Source organism: Aotus nancymaae, unplaced genomic scaffold, assembly GCF_030222135.1.
Source record: "Aotus nancymaae isolate 86718 unplaced genomic scaffold, 86718_ANA_hifiasm-v0.15.2.pri h1tg000089l, whole genome shotgun sequence".
Lineage (NCBI taxonomy): Eukaryota > Metazoa > Chordata > Mammalia > Primates > Aotidae > Aotus > Aotus nancymaae.
In genome coordinates, this window is record NW_026988504.1 from 17113314 (window position 1) to 17133733 (window position 20420).

At 46.7% G+C, this 20420-nt stretch overlaps 1 protein-coding gene across 1 annotated transcript in view; it reads left to right on the forward strand.

Moving 5' to 3' along the window:
• The window catches only part of PITPNC1 (phosphatidylinositol transfer protein cytoplasmic 1), a 321334-nt gene that overhangs the window by 195003 nt on the left and 105911 nt on the right, over positions 1-20420 (forward strand). Inside the window, exon 5 of the mRNA XM_064369485.1 lies at positions 8188-8259. Within this exon, the coding sequence (XP_064225555.1) occupies positions 8188-8259 (72 nt within the window). The remainder of the gene's footprint in view (positions 1-8187; positions 8260-20420) is intronic.

Genomic DNA, 20420 nt, shown 5'->3' on the forward strand with positions numbered 1-20420 from the left:
GCCGAGTGAACCAGTGGACATGCAGCCTTTAGATCTAGGAAAGAAAAGAGTTCGCCGAGATCCTGGTAGAGTTTTTGTTCCCTGCATGAAGTCAGCAGAGGGTCAAGGGAAAGCTCAGAGAAGAGGCCAGCAGAAGGGGCACCTGCTCAGAAGGAGCTGCCAAGAATGGAGCCTGGGCCACGTGGTGACACTTTCTCAGCAGCAGAGCGGGTCAGTGAGTCTGGAAGAGCCCAAATCTGCTCTGTGTCTTGGCCGCCTTCCTTGCCATGGGAAGGAGCTATCAGGTGTCCTATGGCCGCCTTTCCAGAAGCCTCTGCATCCTTGTATCTTCATAGTGGAGGATCTGCCTTTGACCCCCGCTCAGCTTTCTCATCCACATTGCCTAGGAGGGTGCAGTGGAGTGAACCAACATCTCTCCAGCACCTGCCAGACGCTGCCTGGCCCTGGGCATTCGTTATCTCTTTCCATCCTCACTCCACAGCTTTGAGGCTGTGATTGTCTCCATTTGATAGATGAGGAAACTGAAACTCAGAGGGATTCGGGGATTTGCCTCAAGTCACATAGTTTCTTGGGAAAGAAGAAGAGATGGTTTGAACTGAAGTCTGTTTTGCTCCCAAAACCTGTATTTTTTTTTTCCTTCTAAATCGCCATGCCCCCTCTCTGTGAGCTAGGTGCCTGCTGCTGCATCTGGACACCAGATAATGACAAGCTCGCTGATATCAGTTACTAGTAAATATCACCCTGGGCAATAAACAGTGACCATTGATTGACAAAGCAGGTGGTGTCATAGGTAGAACTACTAAGTCAGAAAAAGCACCAATTCTCCCTTCCCTTGCATATGCTTGAACCTCAAAGTCAGTGATGCTTTATTCAGATGAAAGCCAGATGGGTGATTTAGAAGGAGACAGCCAGCAGGCTGGGTGTTGTCTTGGTTTTCTCTTGCTGTGTAACAAATCTCTCACAAATTTAGCAACTGAAAACAACACAAGTGGCTGGGTGCAATGGCTCACGCTTATAATACTAGCACTTTAGGGGGCTGAGGTTGGAGGATCACTTGGGCTCAGCAGTTTGACACCAGCCTGGGCAACAGTGAGAGCTCATCTCCACTAAAAATAAAAAAATTAGCTGGGTGTAGTGATGCATGCCTGTAGTCCCAGTTGTTCAGGAGGCTGAGGCGGGAGGATCGCTTGAGCACAGGAGGTTGAGGCTGCAGCAAGCCAAGCTAGCTATGATCACACCACTGCATTCCAGCCTGGGCAACAGAATGAGACTCTGTCTCAAAAGAAAAAAGTAACGCAGGTTTGTTATCTTGCAGTTTCCATGGATCAGGAATTGGAACCCAGGCTAGCTGGGTCCTTGGCTCAGGGACTCATCAGGTGGAAATCAAAGCATCAACCAAGGTTTCAGTTTCACGGGAGACGCAGGGTCCTCTTGCTCACTGGTGGTTGACAGGATTCATTCCTTGTGGTTATAGGACAGAGGTCGAGTTTTCTCCTGGCTCTCCTGCGGGTGTCAGTCAATATCTTTCAGTTCCCAGTCAATATCTCTTGGATCTTACCCACGTGGCTATCTCACAACTTCAAAGCCAGCAAAAGAATCGCTGCTTTTTCTGAAGTGAAGTCTTGTATACTGAGACAGAATCTCAGGAGTGACTGACTGGTCTTTTTGGTCTCAATCAAAGGCTGTGTCCCCTCTCAAGGTTCAAGGGGGCAGCCAGGGGAGTGACAACCCATCATATCCCCAGGCCCTGCTCACACCCGAGGGGAAGGATTACACGGGATGTGTGCACCAGTGGCCAGGACTCTGGAGGCCATCTCAGAATTCTGTCTGCAGTGGGGTTTTCAGTCTTTCCTTCATGTATTGTGGGCCAAATGGTACTTTAAACATTCAGCATTTCCAAATGACCGTTCCTTAGAGGGCACTGGAAGGTTCAGAAGCCCTTAGACATCTTCCTGTTTTAACCAGTGGCTACAACCTGGTGTCTCTCTTCTCGGTGCAAGTTCAGGTGTGGTTACATCACTTTCCCAACCTTTTTTCTACTCCCACATTCCTGACAGATCCCTCGGTAATACAGCATCTCTCCATCCAAAGACATGTATCAGAATCTTTAGGGAACAGCGCATATTTTGAGAAAAAGTCCAGGGTTGGAAGGTGGGGTTTCGTTTTTCCCGTTGGCGTTTGAGAATGGCTAGGTTAGATGGTATATTCCTAGTGGAAACAAAAGCTTTAGTCACAGAAAGCATTATTTGAGCAAACCTAAACTAAAGGGGGTGCTTTGACACCTGAAGAAGCTGGGTAAAGAAGGGGCGTGAAGAAGGGGGGTGACTTTGACAACCACCATTTCTAGTGGTACTGGGGTTGGGGGGACCCTCCTGTTGGAGTGAGAGCTTACCACCTGGTTGGTTAGCTTGGCACACAGACAGCTAATGGTAATGGTGACAAAGGAGATACGTGCTATGATAGAGGGACAAACGGAATACTGCCAGCAGGCATGGGATGCTCATTCTGAAGTGGTACTGGAGATGGTCTTTGATTAAGATTTGGGAAAGAAATTTTGGACTGAGAGAACCATGAGAAAAAAAAAAAAAAGTCCTGGCAGCAGGAGGTGTTCCAGGGAAGGCAGAGTGGACCTAGATTCAGGGTGGAGCTAAAGCCAATCACTGGTGTCCTCGTAAGAAGAGAAGAGAGCACAGAGACCCAGAGAGAAGGAGGGGATGTGGAGACGGAGGCAGAGACTGGAGTGATACGGTCACTCACGGGGCCACCAACAGCTGGAAGAGACAAGGACAGACTCTCTCCCAGAGGCTTTGGAGGGACGGTGGCTCTGCCAGCATCTCGGTTTCAGGCTTCTGGCCTCCAGACCATGAGAATAAACTGCAGCTGTTTCAAGCCACCCGGTTTGTGGAATTGGCTACAGTAACCTAGGGTACTGGAATGTACTGGTACATTCGCGTTCAGTCTGGACCTTTCAAGTTTGATGAACCTGTAGGGCCTTTGTTGCGGATGGCCAGTGGGCAGCTGGAAGTAGGAGAGGAGCTGGAATTTGAGATGTCGACCTGGAAGTCATCTGAAAAAAAAAAAGGTCCTAAAAAGTCAGAAGCAGATGAGATCACCAGGGGAGAGGGTTTGGATCAAGAAAAGAGGCTGTAGGTAGGGTAGGACCTGAGGGATCTCCTGCAGGGAAGGAGTGGAGGAGGGAAGAGGAGGCTGAACCGCTGCTCAGAACAGAAGAGGTGCTCAGTCATGTTGCTGTGTAGAGAGGTCTCCAGGGCGCAAATGGAAGTGATGGTGGTTGGGAAATTCTTTGATGATAGGTGGGAGGTGGAAAAAAGTAGAGACAGTAAGCACTGACTACTCTTTTTTTTTTTTTTTTTTTTTTTTGAGGTGGAGTCTTGCTCTGTCACCCAGGCTGCAGTGCGGTAGCACAATCTCAGCTCACGACAACCTCTGTTGTAGTGAAGGTTAAATATTTAAAAAAATGGTGTTTTAAAAACATATAGTGAAGGTTAAATATTAATAAAACCTCTGCCTCCCAGATTCAAGTGATTCTCCTGTCTCAGCCTCCCAAGTAGCTGGGATTATAGGCACCCGCCATGATGCCCAGCTAGTTTTTGTATTTTTGTGGAGACGGGGTTTCACCATGTTGGCCAGGCTGGTCTTGAACTCCTGACCTCAGGTGATCCGCCCACCTCAGACTCCCAAAATGCTGGGATTACAGACATGAGCCACCACGCCTGGCCACTGACTACTCTTTTAATAAGTTTTGTTATGAAGACAGAGAGATACGGGATTGATTATAGATGGGAAAGAAGTAGAATCAAGGGAACTTTGTGCTTATTTATTTTTTAAGAATATGATGCTTTTCATTAAGTTTTTAGGCTGTGGGAAGGAAGCAGAGAGAAGATACAAATAATCAATGAAACAAGGTTCCCGAGAAGAGCTTACAAATAATTTTTACTGTGCACCTACTGTGTGCCAGTCACTGTGCTGGGGGTTTAGCTGTGTGATCTCATTGATCTTCTGAACACTGCTACAGAGTGGAGAAGGATTGTCCCCATTCTCTACTTGGGGCAACTGAGGTTGAGAATAGTAAAATAACTTGCCCAGGTTACCATATCTCGGATTTGAGCCCAAGTCAGCTGACTCCAATGTCTCAGTGCTTTTCATCATATTATTTCTCTGCTGGAGAAGAGGAGGATGTATCTTTCTCTGATTCACAAAGAATAAGAAACGTAAAGAAATAAGCAGATTTGTAATGGAGGAAAGGGACGTGGTAGGTGTTTCTATCATGTGGTCCGTGTCCTCATTAAACTGTGACTGAAAGCGATCAGCTGCGAGAGGGAGAGGGGAGAAAGAGTGAAGCCAGGCAGGGGGCCGTGAGAGGGGAAGGGATTTAGGATAGATCAGTGGGTGAGATATTACAGGGAGCCAATCAGAAAGAAATAAAAGACCTTGCTTTAAAGCTAAGCTTCCGCTAGGATTAGTGGGCTGGATTTTTAGAGAAACCAACCTACGTGGGGGAGGCAGAAGGTTGTCTTAACATGGACATCTCCCCAGAGAGATTTCAATGACAGCACCAAAGAAGCCCGGAGCCACAGATAATGCTGATTTTAACTCAAGACACCCGCACACCCCAGAGCTTTGAGAACAAGTCATCAGACATCCCCAGGGGATTATCAGCCCCAACCGCCTGCCACGGGAGAAAGTGCTGACCAGCTCGGAGTTAGCAGGAGCTGTTCTCTGGCCACCCCCCTGAAGCCAGGTGCACTCCAGCCTCATGGCAAGATTGCCATTCTGATATGAAAATATTCAAAGTCCTCACTCAAAAATAACAACATCTGCTAATTTGCATGGGAGTTTTGCATTTCATATTTGGGTTTAATACGCAAATGCTAAGATTCATGTGTTGGGCTAGCTAGGTGGTTTAGAGGTGCGAGGGGTAAAAACTCCTCATGGTGTTCTACTCCGGTGCACCGAGACCCACACCCAGCCTGCACAGCTCTTTTCTCTCCCCACTCCTTGGATTGACTCTCATGTGAATGATGGGATAAAAAATACGAATTTGATTTACCTAAAGACTTGTCATATCTAAGAGGGTCTCTCGGCTAGGGTGTCCCCCCCATGTTCCCGTGTCTGCTATGGGGTCCGAGTCCTCCAGCGTCTTCATTTGAGATGAGCAGCTGATCCTTGGTGCCACTTGGACCCGGGTGTGAGGGCAGCGGTTATGGAGTGAGAGGTTTGAGAGGAGACAGCAGAGAAGGTGTTAATGAATAATCGCAGGGCCTCATTCTCCGTAAAGGCAATTACTGGGATTGATTGTTTCCGTGTTTCCTTAGTCAGGGTTCAGATCGCTTGTTTCACTTAGATTAAGACAGATGCATGCTGAATGTGCCCTGGCATGGGATGCCAGGAGAATTATCAGTGGCACATCCCAGACCTCTGCCTTCTCGTGCAGGTGCCACCAAGGGTCTGAAAGGGGAGCATGGTCATTGTGCGGCTGAAGCACGTGTGTGCTATAGCCAGGTGGTTTTCCAGCTTGAGCATGCCTCAGCATACCCTAGAGGGCTTGGTAAACAGATTGCTAAAGCCCACCTCCAGAGTTTCTGATTTAGTTGGTCTGCTGAAGAATTTGCATTTCCTTTTTTTTTTCCTTTTTTTTTTTCTTTTTGAGATGGAGTCTCACTCTGTTGCTCAGGCTAGAGTGCAATGGCGCAATCTTAGCTCACTGCAACCTCCACCTCCCAGATTAAAGCGATTCTCATACCTCAGCCTCCCGAGTAGCTGGAATTACAGGGTTGCACCACCCCACCCGGTTAATTCTTGTATTTTTAGTACAGACAGAGTTTCACCATGTTGGCCAGGCTGGTCTTGCACCCCTGACCTCACGTGATATGCCCGCCTTGGTCTCCCAAGTGCTGGGATTACAGGTGTGAGCCACCACGCCTGGCCAAGTATTTGCATTTCTTTTTTTTTTGAGATGGAGTCTCACTCTTGTTGCCCAGGCTGGAGTGCAGTGGTGCAATCTCAGCTCACTGCAACCTCTGCCTCCTGGGTTCAAGCAATTCTCCTGCCTCAGCCTCCTGAGTAGCTGGGATTACAGGCATGAGCCACCACACCCAGCTAATTTTGTATTTTTAGTAGAGATGGAGTTTCTCCATATTGGTCAGGCTGGTCTTGAACTCTGGATCTCAGGTGATCCGCCCATCTCGGCCTCCCAAAGTGCTGGGATTACAGGCGTGAGCCACTGTGCCCAGCCCCAAGTATTTGCATTTCTAACAATTCTGGGCTGCTCCAGCTGGTCCAGAAACTCCTCTTTGAGAACCACTCAGTATGGTGAGGAGCATGGACACCGGGACCAGGCCACCTGACTGTGTGACCATAGGCCATTTACTTACCCTCTCTGCACCTCCATCTCCTCACCTTTAAAGCAGTGGGGATGGTAATAGTACCTTCCTCGTGGGGTTGTTGCCAGGAATAAATGAGTGAGAACATCAGAGCATTTGTAGCAGTGTCTGGTGTAGACAGTATATGAGTGCTGGAAACATGTATAAAGGACCTAGCCTCTTGGGACTGTGATGCAATCAGGCCAAGTCTGGTTTCCCCAGGACCCTCAGATCACTGTGGAGTTGCTGGGTCATTTTGCCCATTAGCCTTCAATCCCATCTCTGGTGGCCAAGAAAGTTCATGCCCAGCTCAGTGCCAGCCAGAGTATGGTTACGCCAACATCCATCAAAATCCTCTCCTCAAGCCACCTTAACCCTTCACATCTACTAAATGCATACAGCTTGACTCAGGGAGACTGGAGCCATAGGGCTGGATTGCATTTGGGGTTTCTCTTCCCTTGTAGGCAAAGAGAGCGGCTGCCTCTTATGGTTCCATTTCTACCCATGGATGCTGTCTGCTGAATGCATTCTCACTGCCCAGCACTATATGTTTTTAAAACACCATTTTATTAATATTTAACCTTCACAGCGTCACTCTTAGGTAATCATTCTTATTTCTGTGTTAACTCTGTTGGGGTTCAGAGAAGTTAAATGACTTATCCAAAGTTGCATATTAAAAGCCAGGGTCTCAGCCAGATGCAGTGGCTCATGCTTGTAATCCCGGCACTTTGGGAGGCTGAGGCAGGAGAATTGCTTATGCTCAGCAATTTGAGACCAGCCTGGGCAACACAGAGAGACCCCTGCCCCTAGAAAAAAAAGTTTTTAAATTAACCATACATGGTGGTACACACCTGTAGTCCCAGCTACCCGGAGGCTGAAGCGGGAGGATCGCTTCAGCCCATAGGTCAAGGTTACAGTGAACTGTGATGGCACTACTGCACACCAGCCTGGGTGAAAAGCAAGACCCTGTCTCAAAAATAAAAAGAAAAAGAAGTCCGGGTGTGGTGGCTCACACCTATAATCCCAGCACTATGGGAGACTGAGATGGGCAGGTCTTTTGAGCTCAGGAGTTCGAGACCATCCTGGCCAACATGGAGAAACCCTGTCTCCACTAAAAATACAAAAGTTAGCCAGGCTACTCGGTTGGCTATGGCATGAGAATCACTTGAACTCAGGAGGTGGAAGTTGCAGTGAGCCAAGATCATGCCATTCTCCAGCCTGGGCAACAGAACAAGACCCTGTCTCAAAACAATAAAGAATAATAAAATGAAAACATTAAAAATTACATTTAAAAATTAAAACAAATTTTTTTATTTTTAAAAAAATTAAAAATAAAAGCCAGATCTATCTGACCTCAATAATCTACGATTTTATAGTTCTATATTCCCTCGCTAACATTATATAAGTATTTATATAAAGATTAAGTCTGGGTGCCCACGAATCCAGCAATGGCAGCTGCTCCCCAAAGGTAAGCTCTCCAGAACTGGAACTGGCCTGATTTAGGGGTTCGCTTCTCTAAAGCTTACGCCTGGAGTCACAGAACATACTCCTTTTGAAAATGTCCTCTTCAGGGACTTGCCTTCTGTTGCTGGTTATTCTCTGTGGCCTGACTGTCTGGATTAAACAGTGTTCGTGGTCCTAAAGGCAGCTTTCCTTGTCTGAATTTGGATATTGATTTGGTATCTTAACATTTCTGCTCCGGGACGGTGCTTCCAACCAAATGGCCAGGAACGTATTCAGAAGCTCTGCTGAAATAGGAAGAGAAAACATGTTATGCTAATGAAAGTTTGCTATTCTCCCACAGTGTTCCTTTCTGCCGAAATTCTCCATTCATATAGAAACCAAGTATGAGGACAACAAAGGAAGCAACGACAGCGTGAGTAGCCCCTCCCTCCATGCTGCGCTCACCTCCTGGGCTCTGAAAGTCACAGCACTCCGCGCCGCCCCTCTGTGACCAGGGCCAGCAGTGGGACCTGTGCCCGGGACCTCAGAGATGTTCTGGCCTTTGGCTTCTGAGGGTTATTTCCTTGGGACTTTTCCCTGGAATTCCTCTGTCATCTAGCTTTTCTTTCTTCTCATTTTTATGTACTTCCCATGGGCCTCTGAGCAGAAGCCTGTGACCTGGGGTGATTGTCACGGGAGGTGGAGAGGATGACGGGGCAGTTGGAAGTCCAAGATTTGGTTTCTGATCATTGGATGGAGCGCACATCTTCTCGATGCCTATTAATATTTACTTAGAAAAGGGAATACAATCAGATATATGTGTGAATAGAAAAGAAAATACAGGCGGGGTATAGTGGCCTACACCTATAATCCCAGCACTTTGAGAGGCTGAGGTGGGCAGATCACCTGAGGTCAGGAGTTCAAGACAAGCCTGGCCAACATGGCGAAACCTTATCTTGACTAAAAATACAAAAATCAGCTGGGTGTGGTGGTGCACACCTGTAATCCCAGCTACTTAGGTGGCAGGAGAATTGCTTGAACCCGGGAGGCAGAGGTTGCAGTGAGCTGAGATTGCACCACTACACTCCAGCCTGGGCCACAGAGCGAGACTCCATCTCAAAAAAAAGAAAAGAAAAGAAAAGAAAGAAAGAAAATACAATCAGATGTATGTATGCATACTGTATATAAGCTTACTTACATGAGGTATATGTATGCACCCACACATCCTACCTTAAAATCAGGGGCTACCCCCACAAAATATTTATCTCCTGAGGCATTCTGACTTTTACTAAATTTCAGCCAAGTATTTTGCTTAATCATATTGCTTAAAACCCATCTTGTGGCTGAGCGCAGTAGCTCATGCCTGTAATCCCAGCACTTTGGGAGGCTGAGGTGGGCGGATCATGAGGTCAGGAGATCGAGAGTATCCTGGATAACACGGTAAAACCCCGTCTCTACTAAAAATACAGAATATTAGCCGGTGGCACATGCCTGTAGTCCAAGTTACTCAGGATGCTGAGGCAGGAGAATCTCTGGAACACAGGAGGCAGAGGTTGCAGTAAGCCAAGACCGTGCCTCTGCACTCCAGTCTGGATGACAGAGCAAGACTGTCTCAGAAAAACAAAAAAGACCATCTTCTGACCTGGCTTTTACCCCAGGCTCTTTCTGCTGGGGCAGTACATTTCTAACTTCTCTTTTCTTTGGGAGTGAGTGTTTTGACCTACCAAAAGCCTCACCTGGTAATCGTCTGTGGGTTCCTTTAGTAACCATTGAAAGGAAGAACCTGAATCTAGAGAGTTCATGGAACTTCCCAGAGGAGAGAAGAATACAGCTGGCAAAAGTACTATCCTACCACTATGTTCAGGAATCCCGTTGTTAGTGTCTTTTTGAAGTGGCGGCCCAAAGGGAGATTTTAGGGCCATCTTCCTGTCACAGCCCGAAATCACAGGCGCATTGCTGGCCAACTTCCTCAAAACCACCATGTCTAAAACAGCATCAAACCGTGTTTAAACTTGAATCCTTGTAATATACTGATTTTTTTCTGATTAGAAAGCTGGTGGGTGCAGTGGCTCACGCCTGTAATCCCAGCACTTTGGGAGGCCAAAGCAGGCGGATTGTCCGAGCTCAGGGGTTCGAAACCAGCCCGGGCAACATGGCAAAACCCCATCTCTACTAAAAATATAAAAAATTAGCCAGGCATGGTAGCGCATGCCTGTAATCCCAGCTACTCAGGAGGCTGAGGCAAGAGAATCACTTGAGCCTGGGAGGCAGAGGTTACAGTAAGCCCAAATCACACCACTGCACTCCAGCCCTGGCAACAAAGAGAGACTCTGTCTCAAAAAAAAAAAGATTAATACATGGCTATTCACACTTGGAAACTGCACACACAAAAAAGGGTATTAGAAAAAAAAGGAAAAACCAATAGCAGTTCCACGATTTAGAGAAGACTTCTGTTAGCGATTTGATTCTTGTTGCAGATTATGGACACATTTATTTTTTAACCAATTCCTCCTGAATTGAATTGTATAGTGTTTTTTTTGTTTTTTTTTGAGATGGAGTTTCGCTCTTGTTACCCAGGCTGGAGTGCAATGGCGCGATCTCGGCTCACTGCAACCTCCGCCTCCTGGGTTCAGGCAATTCTGCCTCAGCCTCCTGAGTAGCTGGGATTACAGGCACGCGCCACCATGCCCAGCTAATCTTTTGTATTTTTAGTAGAGACGGGGTTTCACCATGTTGACCAGGATGGTCTCGATTTCTTGACCTTGTGATCCACCCGCCTTGGCCTCCCAAAGTGCTGGGATTATAGGCGTGAGCCACCGCACCCGGCCCTAGTGTGTTATTTTTAATATGCCGTGAAGTATCCTTCCCCATAGTGAGTTTTCCCGGCCGTACTGCCTTCCATGCTTCAACGTACTTCTTTAAACAATTGCTAGTTCCTGGATATTGAAGTGAGTTTGACCATTTTCACATAGCTGTGGACTCTCATGAAAAGGATAATAAGGTTCGGGTGCCTGAATTGCTTTTCCTGGGGTAATATGAAAATGTGGGGATTTTTTTTTTTTTTTTTAAGACAGGATCTCACTCTGTCGCCCAGGCTAGAGTGCAGTAGCACAATCTTGACTCACTGCAGCCTTGACCTCCTGGGATCAAGTGATCTTCCCACCTCAGTCCTCCCCACCCTGCCCCCCCGCGCCGAGTAGCTGGTACTACAGGCACATATGACCATGCCCACCTACTTTTTGTGTTTTTTTTAGAGACAGGGGTTTCAACATGTTGCCTAGGCTGGTCTCGAACTCCTGGATTTAAGCAGTCTGCCCATCTCGGCCTTCCAAGGTGCTGGGATTATAGGTGTGAGCCACCATGCCTGGCTGGGAAATTTAAAAAATATATCTTTTAGTCTTCCCAAACAAATTGCCTTGCTTTCTCTCTTTTCTCCATGAGTTCATTCAAAACAGCTCTCCATTTGAAGAGGTGTAGCAAGGTCAGGCGCGGTGGCTCTGATCCCAGCACTCTGGGAGGCTGCGGTGGGTGGATCACCTGAGGTCGGGTGTTTGAGACCACCGGCCTGGGCAACATGGTGAAACTCCATCTCTGCAAAATTAAAAAATTAGCCAGGCATGGCGGCACACACACCTGTGTTCCCAGCTACTTGAGAGGCCGCAGTGGGAGAATTGCTTGAGCCCAAGAGGTCAAGCCTGCAGTGAACCATGTTTGTACCTCTGCACTCCAGCCTGGGTGACAGAGTGACACCTAAATATAAAAAAGAGGTGCAGGGGGAACATGTGGCCTCACTGTGATCCCTATAGGTTGGTGGGACCACTGTAATCTGGTTTATCCTCTACCCAGTTCAAATAGTCCCCAAAATTCATATGGTTATTATGTATTATCATATATCCCTTTTTCGGCAGGTGCTAAGGTTTTTTTTGACTACTCTGCTAGGAATTTAAAATAACAGGTTATCCATCTTACAATCAGGATCAAGGCCTGTGCCAAGGACCCCACCCCTTTGAGACTTAGGCTGGCCTGCAAGAGAAGCAGGGATCACCTAGACACTCTGCACCGATCACCTAGGCACTCTGCACCGATCACCTAGGCACTCTGCACCTATCACCTAGACACTCTGCACTGATCACCTAGGCACTCTGCAACGATCACCTAGGCACTCTACACCTATCACCTAGGCACTCTATGCAGCCCTTGGACACAATGTGCTTCCTCGAGAAGTAGCCTGGCTTGCCTCCTCCTCTCCAGCATGTGGATTCTAGAACTGTCCATGGAGCATGCTCCTCATCTCCCTGTCAGGGCACCCAGCTTGCTCAAGCCCCCCAGTCCTGCCATCTTGTTATACTGAAGAGGCTTTAAATGCTTTTGGCCCAGTTCCCGCCCCCTTCCCCCAGGCTCTGCTTGACTCTACTCCATGGACCCCAGGTCATGCTGTCTTGCTCCTGAGGCCATTGGATCAGATGGCCCAGAGCCACTTGATTAGGCTTCTTTGCCAGTTCGCCCCCCTCTAATTTACATATTCAGCAGCAGTTGGTTGTCCAGCAGGTTCAAGGTTGGTCCCAGAGAGGCAGAAAAGGAGGGTTGCAGCTGGGTGTGGTGGCTCACGCCTATAATCCTAGCACTGTGGGAGGCTAAGATGGGCAGATCACCTGAGGTCAGGAGTTCAAGACCAGCCTGGCCAACATGGCGAAACCCCGTCTCTACTAAAAATATAAAATTTAGCCGGGCATGGTGGTAGGCATCTGTAATCCTAGCTACTCAGGAGGCTGAGGCTGGAGGATCGATTGAACCCAGGAGGCAGAGGTTGTAGTGAGCTGAGATTGCACCACTGCACTCCAACCTGGGCTACAAGAGTTCAAGCAATTCTCTGTCTCAAAAAAAAAAAAAAAAAGGAGGGTTGCCTCTGTTGCCATTCATACTTACTAATGCTTCAAAATCTGAACATGAGAAGTATATATTTATCTAACAATTATTTAGTTACTAAGCGCTAGCTTTATCTAGCCAGGGATTCCAAATTGGCGCCTGAAGCCAAGGCATGTGCTGCTGTGCCCTTTTTCTGTCCTGGGTTGCGTGTGAAGCTTTTGGTGGGGCACAGAGCTGCTAAGGAAAGCAGTGCAGTAGTGATAATTCTCTTGTCTCACTGCATCTCCAAACTATTTCATAAACTCAGTTCATTTCTTTGCATTTTCTGGGTGTACACTCTTATCATTCAGCTACCATCCTTCATACTGCTATCTGCACCCTGTTTCTTCCCCTACCTGCCAAAAATTTAATGAAATTGATGACGATAAGAAGCAATAATTAAATTCAAAGAGGCTACTGATAGTCATATTGATGATAGTGGCCGAATTGAGTACATGCTGTTATCCTATTATCAATTACCATATAAGTAATTTTTTTACATGACCCAATATCTAGTAAAAAAAAATGAATAGTGGCAGTATGACTAGATATACATATCTTCTCTTCCTTGTTAAAAATAAAACCAGTGTATGTATGATTGTGAAAACCCGCGAACTGTGATTACATGAACCAGGACGCAGAGGGGAAGTTGTCTTAAATTGAGGCCCATTTATTTTATGGACATACTCATGAGAATTATTTGGGGCTTAATTAGTGCTAGGGAGGACGGCACCATGCCAAGGTAAGGTTCTGTTGTTTTTCCAAGGCCATAAATCTAGACCTGGGAGAGTCCGTGCTTAGCACTGCCTGGTTCAGCTGAAGGAGAGGCTGCTCGTGTGGTGACGGCTGCCAGGTTACTGGTGTTCAGTGGGGTTAATGGGGGCAGTCTTACTACTTTACTTCCTCTTTCAAACAAAGCAGGTACCATTTAAAGCAGCGCTTCCCAGCCTTGGCTGCGCCCTGGACTCACCTGAGAAGTTTTAGCAACAGCTCATGCCTGGGTCCTAGCCCCCTGGGATTTTGATTTAATGGGTCCTGGATGCAGGCTGGTCTAAACCAGCCAATGTGCATGAAAGACTGAACACTCCCTTCCAGAACACCGAATTCTTCAGCTAGGAGTGTGTGCAGTTTTAGAGAGTTACCCTGAGGCTGAACCTGATATGTTCCCTTAGGGGACAGTGGCTGTGCCATCCCCTCCCCTGTGAAGATCTAGAACAGCAGTTCTCAATCACAGCTGCCTATTAAAATCACCTGGGCCAGGTGGGGTGGACCACATCTGTAATCCCAGCACTTGGGAGGCTGAGGTGGGAGGATGGGTTGAGCTCAGGAGTTCGAGACCAGCCTGGCCAAATGGTGAAACCTCATCTCTACTAAAACTACAAAAATTAGCTGGGTGTGTTGGTTCGTGTCTGTAATCCCAGCTACTCAGGAGGCTGAGGCAGAATTGTTTGAACCTGGGAGGCAGAGGTTGCAGCGAGCCAAGATCACACCACTGCACTCCAGCCTGGGCAACAGAGCGAGACTCCATCTCAAAAAAAAAAAAAAAAAAAAAAAAACCACCTGGGAAGCTTTAGCCATCACTGGCGCTGTTGTCCCAGCCCTGGGGATTCTGATTTCGTTTGTCTGAAGTGGGGTTCAGGCACTGGGATTTTTACACCTCCCCCAGGGGAATCTGAGGGGTGACAAGACTGAGAACTATAGATTTAAGGAAACAGTAAGTGCTACTTAAAACCAACACTGAGGAGCACAGGTTATCCAAATGTCTTGACTTCTTTATACTCCTGGAAATAAGGCCGTTTACAAAAGGCGTATAGGAACGCCGCTTCATTCCACTCCCGCTCACGCAATAAAAGGGCTGGGTACCACATGTATTCTCATTAGCCACAGCTCACCAAGGACATTGTTCCTTGCAAAGAGACTCCTCTGATAAAATGGAGAGAATGTCCAGTTTAGCTCCTGGAAACATGAAGCTCTTTCACAGAGTTCTCCTTGGAGGCTGCCTGAAAGAAATATCTGGAATTTATTTCATTTCTAGTTCCTCTGTGTGGTAATGAAAGAACACAAAGTTGTTCTTCGTGAAACAGAAAGATCATTATAGAAGTTCCAGTTATCACTGTAACCAAATAAGGCTTGGTTTCTTTATTTTAAAAAACAGGGCCGGGCATGGTGGCTCACGCCTGTAATCCCAGCACTTTGAGAGGCTGAGGCAGGCAGATCGCGAGGTCAAGAGATCAAGACCATCCTGACCAACATGGTGAAACCCCATCTCTACTAAAAATACAAAAATTAGCTGGGCATGATGCGTGCCTGTAGTCCCAGCTAGTCGAGAGGCTGAGGCAGGAGAATCACTTGAACCTGGAAGGCAGAGGTTGCAGTGAGCCGAGATCACGCCACTCACTGCACTCCAGCCTGGGCAACTAGAGCGAAACTCCGTCTCAAAAACTAAGAAATTTTTAAAATAAAATAAAAAAAAAAAGGATCAGAGAATAAATGCATGGGAAGAGAAAAAAAAATAGGACAAATAATGCTTCCATCAGGGTGTGGAGGATGCATAGAGGTTAGTTTACATGGAAGCACTTTATAACTGTAAAGTACCATGCAAATATGAGACATGATTACTGTGATGGCCATACCTCGGGATTAACTGCACTCATGATGCTTTCCCAATGAGACTTTCATTTTGTCTGAAGCGTCAATAAACGATTTGCTGTTCAACAAGTTTTGAGCACCTACTACGTACCAGGCATTAGGAGAAGGATCAGGGATACAGCACTGAGACAAACCAGCCCTCCATTAATCATGGAGTAGGGAAGCAGATAATAGGCAAGTAACAAACAAAAGAATTGTGATGGGGAGGAAGGCAGCAAATCACACCGCCACGTGTGTACCTATGCAACAACCTTACATGTTCTTCACATGTACCCCAAAACCTAAAATGCAATAAAAAAAAAAATTACAGCTGTGCTAAGTGCTAGGCAAGCAATAATCAGGCTAGAGGGAGCTCAGCCTGCGGCCTCAAAGGCCTCTTGGAAGACACAAGTCCAGGTGCACGTGAGGTTTGAGTATGGGAAGAAGCCGGCCCTGTGAGATATATGTTCCCCCACCCCAGATTCACATTTAGAATGTGACTGTGCATGGAGACAGGACCTTTAAAGAGGGGATTAAGTTAAAATGAGGCCATTAGGCAGGCATGGTGGCTTACGCCTATAATCTCAGCCCTTTGGGAGGCCGAGGCAGGCAGATCACGAGGTCAGGAGTTCAAGACTAGCTTGGCCAATATGGTAAAACCCCATCTCTACTAAAAGTACAAAAATTAGCCAGACATGGTGGTGGGCACCTGTAATCCTAGCTACTCAGGAGGCTGAGGCAGGAGAATTGCTTGAACCTGGGAGGCAGAGGTTGCAGTGAGCCGACATCATGCCACTGCACTTCAACCTGGGCGACAGAGCAAGAGTCTGTCTCAAAAAAAAAAAAATTGCCAGTAGAGTGGGCCCTAATCCAGTCTGACTGGTGTTCGTTTAAGAAGAGAACACTTGGGCCCATAAAGAGACTCTAGGTTGGGTGTGGTGGCTCACATCTAGAATCCCAGCACTTTGTGAGAGGCTGAGGTGGGATGATTGCTTAAGCTCAAGAGTTCAAGACCAGCCTAGCAACATGGTGAAACCCCATCTGTACATAACAGATACAAAAACTAGCCAGGTGTGGTGGCGCACACCTGTAGTCCTGGCTAGTCAGGAGGCTGAGATGGGAGGATCACTTGAACCCAGGAGGTGGAGGTTTTGGTGAGGCAAGATCGTGCCACTGCACTCCAGCCTGAGTGACAGAGAGAGACCCTGTCTCGAAAACAAACAAACAAATGACTCTTAGGGTACACCACGTGAAGACATAGGGAGAAGGCATCCATCCGCAAGCCAAGGAGGAAGCCTCAGAAGAAATCAACCCTGCAGGCACGTTGATCTTGGACTTTCAGCCTTCAGAGCTGTAAGACAATTAATTAGATTCTATTGTTTACACCGCCCAATCTGAGGTGTCCTTTTATGGCTAACCCCACAGACTAGTGCAGAGCGCAAAGGCCCTGGCCCCTGACACGGCCTAACACATTCCAAGAACTGCTGGAAAACCACTAGCTAGAGCGTCAGGAGTGAGAGTGAGTAGATGGTGGGAACTGAGGTTGAAAATGTAGAAGCCAGACTATGGAAGAGCTATGGGGCCACGACAGAGTCTGGATTGCAGTGCAGTGGGAACCCATTCAGGGATTTTAAACAAAGGAGCGACAAGATATTGTTCACGGCATTTAAAAAATTTTTTTATTTTGGGATAATTTTAAATTTATACTAAAGTTGGCCTGGTGCAGCAGCTCATGGCCAGCACTTTGGGATGCCAAAGTGAGTGGATTACCTGAGGTCAGGATTTTGAGAAGACCAGCCTGGCCAACATGGTGAAACCCCATTTCTACTTAAAAAAAAAAAATTAGCTGAGCGTGGAGGCGGAAGCAGGAGACTCACTTGAACCTGGGTGGTGGAGGCTGCAGTGAGCCGAAATCGTGCCACTGCACTCTAGCCCGGATGACAACAGCAAAACTCCATCTCAGGAAAAGAAAAATTATACTGAAGTTGCAAAGATTGTGCACAGGGCTCTCAAATACCTTTTACCCAGCTTCCCCTCATGTTAACATCTTACCTTACCATGATTCCATTGCCAAAACTACAGACTTTATTCAGGTTTCGTCGGTTTTCCAATAGTGTGCTTTTGCTTCTGTTCCAGAATCTAGATTAGGACAGCCTGTTACATTGGGTGATTTATGTTTGTAAATGTTTGCTCTGGCTGTTCTGTGGAGAATGAGTGAAAGAAAAGACTGGAAGCAGGGAGTCCAGTTGACAGGCTATGGGAATGATCCAGACCAAAATGGTGGCTTGAGCTGGGAAAGATGGCAGTGGATAAAGAGAGGAGGAAGGGATCTGTTTTGAAAACAGACTTTCTGTTAGAATTGATGTGGAGCATGAAAGGGGGACAAAATAGGAATGATCTGAGCTTTCTAGCTTTGCCTAGTGGCCCTGGGAAGTCATGGTGCCATTGCCATCATGGGAAACAGTGGATGAGAAGCACGTTCTGAGAAGAAAAGCAAGAGCACCATTTAGACATGATCAGTTTCAGATACCAGTGAGCCTTCCAAGTAGAAATGAGTGGTAAGAAGTGGGATACTGGCTGGGCGTGGTGGCTCTGGCCTGTAATCCCAGTGCTTTGAGAGGTCAAAGCAGGAGGATCGCTCGCACCCAGGAATTCAAGGCCAGGCTAGGCAACATGGTGAGACCCCCATCTCTACAAAAAAATTTAAAAATTAGCTGGACAAGGTGGCACGCACCTGTCATCCCAGCTACTCAGGAGGCTGAGGTAGGAGGATCACTTGAGCCCAAGAGGTCAAGGCTTCAGTGAACTGTGATCAAACCATTTTTATCTAGGGGAGGAGTGACAGAAAAGAGAGGTTTCTAGATGCTCCAAGATGAAGAATGCCTGGGTCCTAAGAAGGACCTTCCCATGCCTTCCAGGTCTTTATTCCTTGGTTAAGACTCATTTTCAATCCCTGAGTCATGCTTGGTTTTAGGAAATTCACAATCTCATTAATTTAACCACGAAGATTTACTTAGATCTAATTTCTCCCCAGGTGCTCCTCTGGGTAGATTGCATGAACCTCTCAATGTCTTCACTGGGATCAACTTACATGGATTTGGAGAGTAATGTTCTCTTCCTGACTACAGGTAGCTTCCCCTAGAAGTTACCAGCTGTCAAAGAGGGAATGTTATCATTTCAGGAGAGCTGTATTTATTGAGGCTTGACAATAATTGTCATGAAGTTTGGTTTTTGTTTGTTGTTTTTGTTTGTTGTGGTGTTTTTGTTTGTTTGTTTGTTTGTTTGAGACAGAGTCTTGCTCTGTCGCCCAGGCTAGAGCCTAGTGGTGTGATCTCAGCTGACTGCAACCTCCACCTCCCAGGTTCAAATGATTCTCTTGCCTCAGACTTCTGATTAGCTGGGGCTACAGGTGTGTACCACCACACCCAATTAATTTTTGTATTTTTAGTAGAGACAGGATTTCGCCATGTTGGCCAAGCTGATCTTGAACTCCTGACCCCAAGTGATCCGCCTGCCTCGGCCTCCCAAAGTTCTGGGATTACAGGCGTGAGCCACCACACCCGGCCATGAAGTTTGTTTTCTAATGAGCATAGTCCCTGCTTTGCCAAGGTTTCACTTTCTGCAGTTTTAGTTCCCTGCAGTCAAATGTGGTCCAAAAATATTAAATGAAAAATTCCAGAAATGAACAATTCATAGGTTTTAAATTGTATGCTGTTTTGAGGAGTGAGATGAAACCTCATACTGTCCCACCCCATCCCACCCAGGGCACGTAGCTTCCCTTTGTCCATCATCTCCGCTCTGTACCTGCTACATGCCTGTTAGACACTTAGTAGCTGTCTCGGTTATCACATCAAAAAATAGAGAGTATATAGAGTTTGGTACTGTCTGAGGTCTCAGGCATCCAGTGGCAGCCTCAGAATATATCCCCCTCGGCCAAGGTCGGGGACAACTGCTTTGTGTTTGTAACTCTAAGAGGACAACATGGATGGATGGATGTTAATGCATTTCGAAATGTACTAAAATTAATTTGTAAAGCAGGAGTGCCAGTGGGAACTGCAGAATCCATATTTACAGGTCTCTGGAGCTGATTATCTTTCCCTTAAATGGCTTCTAATTGAGGATTACAGAAAGAAGAAAAGCATTTGCTTTATTTTTAGACGTGATCTCTGATGTCTTCAAACTTCTATCGTGCTGTTTTTAACCTTAGATTATTATAACCAGCCACCTACAAAATCTGCAATTTTCTCTAATAAGTCAGCACCTGTTAAAAAGGAGGCTGCACAAAATGCTCCCATTTGCAGTTTAGAAGGATTATTATCTACTTAGGTCTGTGAAGTGGAAAGTCAATGTCCTTACTCAATCTGTGTCTAATGGTATCATTTTGAGGACAATGGAAAACAGATCATGTTTGATGCCTTAAGATGCAGCCACTGCTATTTGTGGTACAATTTGACATAAGCGAAAATAAATTTTTTTTTAGGCGAATTCCAGCTCTGTTGCACAGAGCTGGAGTGCAGTGGCATGATCTCGGCTCACTGCAACCTCTGCCTGCCGGGTTCAAGCAATTCTCCTGCCTCAGCTTCCCAAGTAGCTGGGACTACAGGTGTGTGCCACCACGCTTGGCTAATTTTTTGTGTTTTAGTAAAGACAGGGTTTCACCGTGCTGGCCAGGCCAGTCTCGAACTCCTGACCTCGTGATCCACCCGCCTCGGTATCCCAAAGTGCTGGGATTACAGGCATGAGCCACCACGCTCAGTCCTGAAAAAAGAATTTTTATCCAACACAAGGGCTAGCTTTCTGATTCTCAGAGGTATAGCGACAACACAGCTTACCTCTACATTCAGAGAAGCTAGAACTTACTGCTGATAATCATTAGTAGTAGAAGACATCTTAAAGTAGTGTCTGCTTTCTGTCTGGACCTGGTTCACGGGTGCTATGATAAATCCAAAAAGACCTGCCTACGCTGCTGTGCCAGTATCAAGGGTGAGGGAGACAGTTAACCAAACTGGTCAAAAGCAGTGTCAGCAAAGACCCAGTGCTGAATCACGGTCGGGAAACTGG